Here is an 11,596-nt window from a genome sequence, read left to right on the forward strand (position 1 = left end):
AAGTGGATATGTAAACCATAATACAATAGTCCTGGAATTTACATTTATCCCTGTTGTTACCTCTCTAGGTATCTATTTCTTCATGCAGCTTTGGCCTATTGTTTATTGTACTTTCCTTTCAATCTTCAGAATTCCTTTGGTATTTCTTATTGGACTGGTCTTGTGGTTCTGAACTCCTCCAGCTTTTGTTTACGTAGGAATGACAATCTCACCTTAATTTTAGAAATACAGTTTTGCAAGACAGAGGATTCTAGGTTGTCATTTTTTTCTTTCAGCCTTTTAAATATGTCATCTCACTACCTTCTTCTCTTCATGGTTCCTGATGAGAAATTATAATTTAATCTTCCAGAGGCTCCCCTTTAAGTGACATGTTGCTTCTCTCTCCTGGCTTTCAGAACTCTATCTTTAATCTTTGGCATTCAATAGTTTGGTTATATATGCTGTGCCTGTGTATATTTGGATTTATCCTGTTTTGGAGTTAGTTGAATATATTGGATGTGCATACTGATATATTTCATTAACTTGGGGAAGTTTTCAGCATAATTTCCTTGAATATTCTCTCTGTTCCTTCTTCTCTTTCTTCTACTTTTGTGGCTCCCATAATGTGTATGTTGGTGTGCTTGATGGTGTCTACAAGTTCCTCAGGTTCTTCTCATTTTTCTCCATTCTTTATTCTTTTTCTTCCTCAAACTAAATTATTTCAGTTGTTTTATCTTCAAGGTCTCTGATTCTTTATTCTGCCAGTTCTAACCTGTTATTGAAACTCTCTAGGGAATTTTAAATTTCCATTTGGTTCCTTTCAGCTCTGATTGGTTCCTTTTCATAACTACCATCTCTCTATTGATAATGCTCTTTGGGTTCATCTGTCATTTTCTTGATTCCCTTTAGTTCTTTGTTCATTTTTTCCCTTTAGCTCTTTGAATATATTTAGGATGTTTTCTCCATATTTTCTTGTCTGCTTCATCTTTCAAATGGGGTTCTCTCTCTCATGTGTGGCAAAATAGGAAAATAGTGATTTCTGGCACTGAATTGCCTATTGATGCATCTACGTGTATTTGGGAGATGGAGACTAAATATGAAGATGTTTTTGGAGAGGAACTATTTGATCTAGGCTTATTGGCCACAATACAGCTGGGCACCAGGAAGCAATATGAAGGCCAGGGGTGGGATGGGGGTGAGGCAGGACAAGGCAGTTGATGAATTTTTCATCATATTCTATTTTTGAAAGACTGACTTAGAAATTTCACTTTAGCAATTAGCAAATGCAGCCTGCACACAAAACTACTTTTCTGTTGACAAAAAAGAAATCCTGGTGATTCAAACTTTGCATACTTGTAGGATAACCTGAGAAGAGTAGGGTAAAAGTTTACTCATAGGACCAGTTTTTCAAAAAACCTTTGTCTAGAATGTCCAAGGTCTGGCTCTCCTCATATATGGTTTCTAACACTTTAATTTTCTTCTTTACCTGGGCATTGTCTCGTGTTTCTCTATTTTATAACTTTTTGTTGAAACCTAAACATTTTGATATTTTAATGTGTTATCCTAGGAATTTAGATTTTGAGTCATCTATTTCTTAAAATTGTATCTAGCTAATGTTTTGACAGAGCTTTCCTTGAATACAAGGAGCTAACAGAAAGAAAAAAATTCAACTCTTCCATTCTTTGCCTATTAATCTGTGACAGTGTTTTCTTTGCAGGTTTATGCATACAATGGTTTTAGAGAATAGCTACAGGCAAAAGTGTGAGATTCTCCCTGAACTTTTCTGAGTATGCATATATTCTTAGGCATGTGCATGTTGTCCTATGATTTTCCCATTTCCATGGTTCCAAATACCACTTTCACCCTATGAAACAGTTTCCTCATGGTTCTGACACTGTACTGTATGTCCCACAGCCAGTAATCTTTTGTTCCTGCATGACTTGAACGATCTTCTATAACATTCAATGGGGGAACTCAGTGAGTCACCTTTTACATGCAGGACAATTTCTAGGACAGCAAATCTCCCAGGACATAGACTAATTAGCTCAGACATATATGTTCCCAGTAAGTGCATGCTGGTTATTCTGTTTCCACCATATCTGGGACTCTGGACCTGCACTGGGAGCATGGGCCAGCTCCATACTGAGCTGGTGAGACTTGAGAGGGGGCAGCCAAGGCACCAGAAGATCCTACTGCTTTTAAGCAGCATTTTTATAGATTTGGTACTCACCCTGTTAGTGCAGTCATTATCTGTTTTCTGGAGCTTTAAGAAATGTTTCTTCTAGTTCTTGGTGGTTGTTTAAAACTTCTGTGGGGGAACAGACCCTAAACAGTCACTTTACCTTCTTGATTGGGTTGGAGCTTCCTGTAGACTTTTTTCATTGTTGTCATGTGGTCAATTATTTGATTTGAATTGGCTAATTCTGTAAAATATTTGTGGTTTGGCTTATTTTTCCAGGGTCTTATGTAATATGGTAAGCTCTCTTTTGCTGAGTATGATTTCTATTCTCTTATCACATTTTAGTATCTTAAAGAATGAGTAGCAATATTGGGACTTTAGAAGATCATTAACTGTTCCTCACTATTAAAAATGTGAATTTTCTCCTTATAAATTGACCTGCTATGTGATAGGACTCACAGGACACTACTCAGTTTTGAAAAGACAAAGAATCACTACATACACTGAAATCATAACTGGACAGAAAAATGCTCTGTTTTTCTGTGTTCTACCTGGCCTTAGATATGGTTATGCAAAATTAATGTTTTCAGTTTCTTATGCTGATACTTTTCTTAAATAGTAGAGGAGGGTTCAGTGGTTGGATTTTTTTTTTTTGCATGAGCAGGCACTGGGAATTGAGCTCAGGTCTCTGGCATGGCAGGTGAGAATTCTGCCAATGAGCCACTCTGGGCCACCTCAGTGGTTAGATTTTATGTTCATCTTTTCCAAGAATTAACTTTCACAAAAAATATCTATTATGGCAGAACTAAATGGAGCAACTTATGAAAAACTTCCATCAAACTTCTTTTACAGAGAAAAAAGAACAATGTCTTAGTCAATCAGCTTGCACAAATGGTATATTTTCTCTTTTTAATTAATCAGGCACCAGAGATGCTCTTATACAGTGGTAAAGTCAAGTGAATAGTCTGACTTATCTAACATTTACTGAACAAGAACTGTGTACTAGACACTTTGCCTACCTTAATGATATCATTTAATCACACAGTGTAATTATTATTGCTAACATATATAAGTGCCAACTGTATTTTGGACTGTATTCTGGACTATTTTCACACATATATTGGCATTGCACAAAGCTGTACAGCCAGTAAGTGCTGAAGACAGGATTTGAACTCTATTCTGTTTAGGTCCAAAGCCTGTTTTCTAAGATTTCCTATTCGAGTCATCTTCCTCAAATCTGATAAATTGACCTTCCTTCGATTTAGCTGTCCTTTCCCTTACAATATCTCTCCCTGAATTTAAACCACCAAAAATTCTATTCAACTGATTCATCCTCTTGGATCATAGAAACACTTGACTCTCTTCGAGTAACTTCTTAAGTGGGCAAATATTCCTGAGAGGTTAGCCCTTTAAGTCTTTTTGGGTAACACCTAAGGAAGACGAAGTTTGATTCAGGTCCTGGGTCAAAGGTATACTAAAAAAATGGATCAAAGATGAAGGAGAGAGTTATTATAAAGAAACCTGAAGGAATCTAAGGCAAGTCCCATTGTGTGACTACTTATAGCAACTTCTCTACTGCCTTGCATCTAACCAGAACTGTTCCACAAAAAAAACGTTGGTGTAGGTTTATTATAAACCCATTCCTTTACTTTACCATATTTTAAAAATTGTTTCCAGTTGCTGTGCATTCTTCCATGAACTTAGGTGCCTGAGGCTACTTGTGCACTTTCCTTGCAGCACTAGGGCATTCAGCACAATATTTTTACACATGAAAATTTTCAGAAGAATAAAATGGCTTGAATTTAAACTCTTCCAAGGAAAGTATTTTCATAGTATCTATCCTAGATTAACATGCATCTGTCTAATTTTCCAAATTTTATCATCATGACTGAGGGCGGGTGAAAAATATAACCCCCTGGAGACATTCATCCTGTGAAATGCAGAACCAACTGGGTGAGGGTCCAGAATTAGGAACTGGAATGTAAACTATACAACCATTTTCATTTACATAAGCTGGTGTCAGTTCTCTTAAAAATCCGCTCTGGTGAGAAAGCAGAAGTGTATGTGAAATTTGGGCAGGAAAATAGTGGAGCTGGGTAAGCAAAGACACCAGAGAAGGGAAATCTATTTAATTAACAAATATTTATGCAGCACCTACTGTATTATTGGCACTATTTTTAGCACTTTAGACTTGCCCAGTACAAAATGACATTTGAAAGTGACATCAGGTTTTCAGTATTGCCACAATTCTCCCCTCATTTCAGTGGCCCTTCTCCTAAGATGCCTCACTTAAAGAGTTTTGATTTTATGCTCACTCAGACTTTTGTCTGTTATACCAATAAGTAGTTCTGAAGATCTACATTTTAGGAGCAGTCTCAGTTTTAACTGATTCTGTAAGGCCCATTGGATCAATGGAAATGATGTAATTTTTGGAATGATAAGATGTGTGTTTTTTATTTCTGCTTTGATGTCCCTGTGCTTTGTGTAAGTTATTTATCTTCTCTGTTCCCAAGCTTTCTCATCTATAAAATAGAGATAAATACCTTATGGGTTGTTCTGGAATGTGAAGATTAAACAAGATATTGTTAGTATACAATGTGTAAAAGGGAATTTTATAAAGCTTAACAGTAGCTAATTTTTCCTGCTTAATTTAACTATTTACATATATTTTAGCTTCTGAAATATCCAGCAAAAGCATTTGTGTCATTTTGTATTCATGGCTATGCATTTGGTGTGAGTTAAGAATTATAAAGAAAAGAATTATGAGCCCCATCAGGTTGAAAATAAACAATCCGAGACTTTCCCAGGGCGGTTATCTGTTTCTCGCCCTTCCCCCCCCTGACTCCTTGCGCCTAAATCACTTGTTGTAAAACTGTGGCTATCTGCAATAGCCACTCCCATGACTCATGCTCAAGAAATGCTCGCTGTGAAACTGTTAAAAGTGCTTGTTGTAAAGCTGCTCTTATCTGCTTTTTGCAAAACAGCACCTGTGACCCATGCTCGACTCCCACCCCCCTCATCTTACCCCTTTTAAAAACTTTTACAAGCTCAGGCAAGGGGCTCTCTGTTCCTGCGTGTTCAGCGAGCCCCACACATGTGTGGAAAATAAACCCCTTGCGTGTTGCATGAGAGAACGTCTCTTGGAGTCCTCCTTTGCGTGGCAAAATTCTCAAATTCTTACATTTGGAGGTTCCACCGAGATCAGCTCTTCGTAGGGGAGGCTCCAACAGCCTTCTCTCTCGGGGTAAGTGAGGCCTTTTTGTCTGAGGTGCGATCGCTTAGTCTGTCAGACTGGCAGTGACTGTCGGAGAGTCGCGTGAGCACTTCCCGACCGCAACCGACAGACGTGTCCGGGGTTGCAGGTCACTCTCCCGAGGGACGCCTCGGGATTGGGGGACCTCCGGGGACGCCTGGAGGCTTCCTACAGGGCCGACTCTGATTCTGTTTCCCTTCTGATGGGGGAAACTCGATCACAGTCATCAGGCCAGTCTGAGCTGTGTCTCTGAAACTGTGTAAACGTGGTGTGCCGGCTCTGTGTGTGTCTGTCTGTATTTGTGTGTTGGGAATTGTTTTTGTTTTAACAAAGATGGGTCAGGGAGTGTCGACTCCACTTTCTCTGACCTTAAGACACTGGTCTGAGGTCAGGGAAAGAGGTCAGAATCTATCTTTTATTGTAAAGAAAGGCAAATGGCAGACCTTCTGCTCGGCCGAGTGGCCCTCTTTTAACGTGGAATGGCCTCGGGAAGGAGCTTTTCATCTACCCTTGATTCGGGCCGTCAAGTCAGTCATCTTCCGCCCTGACCCGTATGGCCACCCGGACCAGCAGCCCTACATCATGGTTTGGCAGGACCTGTGTGAAAATCCACCTCCATGGGTAAAGCCGTTTCTCACTCCTCTTGGTCAACATGACTCTCCCTCTGTACTCCCAATCAAGGTGCCGGGTCCTTCTCAAGCTCCGAAACTCTATCCTTCCTTACCTCCTGCAGTCCTACCGGAATCCCAATCGGATCTATTCCTCTTCGACGCAGGTCCTTCTTCCCCTCCTCCCTACCCTTCAGCTCCGGTACAGGACCCCCCTTCTCTTAGCTCATCTTCTCCCTCCTCTAGTTCCCTCTCTCCGCCCTCTTCCATTCCCTCTCCGCAGGTTCACCAACAGACGATCCCAGATGAACCAGGACCGGCACATAGTACACGAAGCAGACGAGCACTAAGCCCATCTGATGTAGCGGTCACTCTCCCCCTCAGACCGTACGGGCCTCCAGTGGATGATGGACACGGGGGAGAAATGCCCGCTCTACAATACTGGCCCTTTTCCTCCTCTGACTTATATAACTGGAAAAATAATAACCCTCCTTTTTCCGAGGCTCCCACTAGGCTGACTGGATTGGTGGAGTCCCTTATGTTCTCTCACCAGCCCACTTGGGATGATTGTCAACAACTCCTGGGGACTCTCTTCACCACGGAGGAGCGAGATCGGATCCTACTGGAAGCCAGGAAGCAAGTTCCTGGACAAGACGGGAGACCCACCCAACTCCAGCATATCATCGATGATCGGTTCCCGCTGCGCCGCCCTAACTGGGACCCGAACACCTCTGAAGGTAGGGAGCATCTGTCCATCTATCGCCAGACTCTAGTAGCGGGTCTCCGAGCAGCCGCACGCCGGCCCACCAATTTGGCCAAGGTAAGAGGGGTTATTCAGGGAGCGGACGAATCGCCCTTAGTCTTTTTAGAAAAACTAATGGAAGCATACCGTAGGTATACTCCCTTTAACCCTCAATCAGAGGATCAAAGAGCCTCAGTGGCCATGGCCTTTATCGGCCAATCAGCTCCAGACATTAGACGCAAGCTGCAGCGCTTAGACGGGTTGCAGGACCTGGCCTTGCGAGATGTAATCAAAGAAGCTGAAAAAATGTTTTATAAGAGAGAGGAAAAAGAGTTGGTAAGAGAGAAAAGGAGAACGAAAAAAATTATCAAAGATCCTGGCCACAGTAGTTGAAAGAAACACTGAAGGTAGAGGACGAGCTGGAGAAAATCCCTCGGGCCGGCGTTATCATACCCCTCTTAATCCAGACCAATGCGCCTACTGCAAAGAAACTGGGCACTGGGCCAAAAACTGTCCAAAAAAAACGGAGGGGTACTAGGCCCCCAAATTGGCAACAGCCGGCCACGTTGGCTCTAGAAAGTGAAGACTAGGGGAGTCAGGGCTTGGCACCCCTCCCCGAGCTCAGGGTAAAATTTAATGTGGAGGGGGTACCAATTAATTTTGAAGTCGACACAGGAGCAGTAGTGTCGGCCCTCCAAAAACCTATAGGCCCGCTCTCTACAAAAAGGTCCTTGGTGCGGGGAGCAAATGGCAGTCGCTACTGCACCTGGACTACCAAAAGAACCATAGACCTGGGGAAGGGGAAGCTTCAACACTCCTTCCTAGTTATCCCTGAGTGCCCTGCCCCGCTTATGGGAAGAGACTTGTTAACTAAACTAAGGGCGAGAATCACCTTCAATCCTAAGGGGCCAAAGGTGAAATTTTTAAACCCGCTAGTAAGCCAACCTGTAATAACTGCCCTCACCTTGCCAGTCGAAGAAGAATATCAGCTGTATATAAAACCAGAACAGCTCCGCAGTTCTATTCCTCAGGCCTGGCTTGAAGAATTCCCTAATTCCTAGGCAGAAGTTGCCGGGTTAGGGTTGGCGGTCAATCAGCCCCCAGTAGTAGTGACCCTAAAGCCCACCGCCTCTCCAATTCGGGTAAAACAATACTACTTAAGCAAGGAAGCCCGGGAAGGAATCAAGCCCCATATAGAGAAATTCCTTGGCTTGGGAGTACTTAAGCCCTGTCAATCAGCCTGGAACATTCCCTTATTGCTGGTCAAAAAGCCAGAGACTAGAGACAATAGACCGGTGCAAGATTTACGGGAAATAAATAGCAGAGTGCAGGATATACATCCTACGGTGCCAAATCCCTATAACCTGCTCAGCACTCTCCTTCCTGAAAAGACTTGGTATACTGTGCTTAATCTAAAAGATGCTTTCTTCTGCCTGCCCTTGCATAAGGACAGCCAACCCTTATTCGCTTTCAAGTGGATCGATCCAGAGATGGGATCCTCGAACCAACTGACTTGGACACGCTTGCCCCAGGGGTTCAAAAACTCCCCCACCATTTTTGATGAAGCTCTTCATAAAGACTTAAGCTCCTTCAGAATTCAGCATCCCAGAGTCACCTTGCTACAATATGTGGATGACTTACTGTTGGCAGCAGACACTAAAGAGGACTGTGAGTATGAAACCCGAAAACTGTTAAATAAGCTAGCCGCACTGGGGTACCGAGCCTCGGCCAAAAAGGCCCATATCTGTAAAAGGGAAATAATCTTCCTGGGATATACTCTTAAGAATGGAAAGCGATGGCTCACGGAGGCTAGAAGGAAAACTGTAACACAGATACCCCCGCCCACGACCCAAAAGCAGCTATGAGAGTTCTTAGGGACAGCGGGATTCTGCCGGTTATGAATCCCAAGGTTTGCAGCCCTTGCTGCCCCATTATTCCCCTTGCTCAAAGGGAGCGCTGATTTCCAGTGGGGAATAGAACAGCAGGAAGCCTTTGACAGCATTAAGAAAGCGCTCCTGTCAGCTCCAGCTTTAACCCTCCCAATCGTGAATAAACCTTTCACGCTCTACATAGAAGAAAGGAGAGGCGTGGCTAGAGGGGTCCTAACACAGGCTTTAGGCCCCTGGAAAAGACCGGTGGCCTATCTGTCCAAGCGATCAGATTCAGTTGCCAGCGAATGGCCACGCTGTCTCAAGGCCATCGCGGCAGCTGCCCTCCTGGCAAAAGACGCAGACAAACTCACTCTAGGACAGAAGCTGACCATAATAGCCCCTCACGCCCTGGAAAGCATAATCCACCAGCCTCCAGATAGATGGATGTCAAATGCCAGAATTACCCACTATCAGAGCATCCTCCTAGACAAGGACAGGGTGACTTTCGGGACCCCGTCAGCTTTAAACCCTGCTACCCTGCTCCCGGACGAGACCGCGGGACTTGTGCAGCACACTTGCCAAGAGATATTAGCTGAAGAGACCGGAATCCGCAGAGACTTAAAAGACCAATCATTGCCTAACTCGGAGGTAACCTGGTTTTCGGATGGAAGCAGCTTTCTCCAACACGGTAAGAGATGAGCGTGAGCGGTGGTAGTCAGTGGGACAAAAGTTATTTGATCATCTAGCCTCCCGGAGGGAACATCTGCCCCAAAGGCTGAACTAATTGCCCTCACAAAAGCTCTAAAATTAGCAAAAGAAAAGCGAGCGACTATCTATACAGATAGCCGTTATGCCTTTGCTACTGCCCACGTACATGGAGCAATTTACCAACAGAGAGGGCTATTAACCTCAGCTGGTAAAGAAATCAAACACAAAGAGGAAATTCTTAAACTCCTAGCAGCAGTCATGCTTCCCAAAGAACTAGCCATTGTCCACTGTGCTAGTCACCAAAGGGGCTCGGACCCAATAACCATGGGTAATAAGCGAGCAGATGAAGAAGCAAAAGCGGCAGCAGTAAGGGACCCTGTAAACTTGGTCCTAGTAACCAAAGAAAACCAGCACCCTCCTGAAACACTATCTGAGGTTACACCCCAAGGAGAATCGGAAGCCCTAGCTTACATACAGCAGGTCCACCAGCTCACTCACCTGGGGACAGGGAAACTACAGCAGCTCCTGCAAGACCAGAGGGAATTGTACCCTCTGGCAGCCTCAAAAAAAGAAAGAACTGGCAGATCGCGTAGCCAGAGAATGTCAGGCATGTCAAATTGTGAACGCCTACCCCACAAAAACTCCTAACGGAAAAAGACTAAGGGGAACTCGACCTGGGCAGTTCTGGGAAGTCGACTTTACTGAAATTAAACCTGCAAAGTATGGACTTAAATACTTACTAGTTTTTGTAGACACCTTTTCAGGATGGGTTGAAGCCTACCCAACTAAGAGAGAAACGGCCCAGGTCGTAGTCAAGAAGATTATGGAAGAAATTTTTCCCCGGTTCGGTCTACCAAAGGTAATAGGGTCAGATAACGGACCCGCATTTGTAGCCCAGGTAAGTCAGGGTGTGGCCAGGATATTGGGGATTGATTGGAAATTGCATTGCGCATATAGACCCCAAAGCTCAGGACAGGTAGAAAGAATGAACAGGACAATTAAAGAGACCCTAACCAAATTAGCTATAGAGACTGGCTTGAAAGATTGGACCATGCTCCTGCCTTATGCCCTGTTCAGGGCCAGGAATACTCCCTCTGCTCTCTTGTGTAATCTAACCCCTTATGAAATCTTATATGGAGCACCACCTCCAGTCAAGGACATGTCCTCCATTCTAGAGATTAATAGTTCCCTTCATACCCCCTTGCTTGACAGGCTGCGAGCCTTGGAAAAAGCCCAGCGGTTCCTGTGGCGGCAGCTCTCCACCTCCTACCAGCCAGGAGACAACAGAACTCCGCATCAATATCGGGTAGGAGACTTTGTCTACGTCCGCCGCCACCAGGTACAGACTCTTGAACCTCGCTGGAAAGGACCGTATCAGGTACTCTTGACCACCCCCACCGCAGTCAAGGTCGATGGCATCGCATCCTGGATCCATGCGTCTCATCTCAAACCTGCGCCTTCGCCCTCTGAGTCCCAGTGGAAACTGGAAAAGACTGACAATCCTCTCAAGCTGCGGGTTCGTAGGGTTACTACTCCTTCTCCTCCCTCCCCCACGGGAACCCAATTCCAACTCGCATAAGCCTTGGAAATGGACAATATCCAGATGGGAAAATGGAAAGACTATAAAAACTTGGGAGGGAGCAGGGGAGCCTTCGTTCCTGGTACCCCCTTGTAATCTTACCACTCTGGGGGTAACTGTCGCTGCCGGTATAGGCAAAGGGACTGCTGCCATTGTACATAGCAATCAACAAACCAGTCAATTACAAGCCGCGATAAATTAAAAAAAAAAATAGAAAAATCTGTCTCAGCCCTTCAGAACTCTCTAACCTCCCTTTCAGAAGTAATTCTGCAGAATAAGCGGGAACTTAGCTTACTTTTCCTTAAAGAGGGGAAACTATGTGCAGCTTTAAAAGAACAGTGTTGTTTCTATGCGGATCACTCTGGTATTGTTAAAAAGTCCATGACAAAACTCAGAGAGCGCCTTCGTGAAAGACAAAAAAAAGAAAAAAAAAAAAAAAAGAGGCGCAACAGGGATGGTTTAAATCTTGGTTTACTAAGTCCCCCTGGTTAACGACGCTATTATTTGCTCTCGTTGAGCCTTTAATTGTGTTACTTTTAATAATAACTATAGGACCATGTATTCTAAATAAAATTATACAGTTTTTACAGGGGCAGATTGAAAATGTCAAATTAATGCTCATCAAACAACAGTTCTCAGTGTTAAATAATCCAGAAAATCTCTAAGATTAGAGATAT

At 43.7% G+C, this 11,596-nt stretch overlaps 1 protein-coding gene across 1 annotated transcript; it reads left to right on the forward strand.

The window, feature by feature from the left end:
• Nucleotides 1-5,462: 5,462 nt before the first annotated feature.
• On the forward strand, nucleotides 5,463-11,091 carry LOC143673198 (uncharacterized). Its single transcript, XM_077147513.1, has 2 exons — nucleotides 5,463-6,839; nucleotides 10,553-11,091. The coding sequence occupies exons 1-2, from the start codon at nucleotides 5,745-5,747 to the stop codon at nucleotides 10,691-10,693; spliced, it is 1,236 nt and encodes a 411-aa protein (XP_077003628.1). The 5' UTR covers nucleotides 5,463-5,744; the 3' UTR covers nucleotides 10,694-11,091.
• Nucleotides 11,092-11,596: the final 505 nt, after the last annotated feature.

Source organism: Tamandua tetradactyla, unplaced genomic scaffold, assembly GCF_023851605.1.
Source record: "Tamandua tetradactyla isolate mTamTet1 unplaced genomic scaffold, mTamTet1.pri scaffold_184_ctg1, whole genome shotgun sequence".
NCBI lineage: Eukaryota > Metazoa > Chordata > Mammalia > Pilosa > Myrmecophagidae > Tamandua > Tamandua tetradactyla.

Bases quoted from the DNA above. Each gene is read 5' to 3' on its own strand.
- LOC143673198 (XM_077147513.1), top strand. From the start codon at position 5,745: ATGGGTCAGGGAGTGTCGACTCCACTTTCTCTGACCTTAAGACACTGG. The intron at 6,840-10,552 runs GTAAGAGGGGTT...CTTGCTTGACAG, and splicing joins GGCCCACCAATTTGGCCAAG to GCTGCGAGCCTTGGAAAAAG.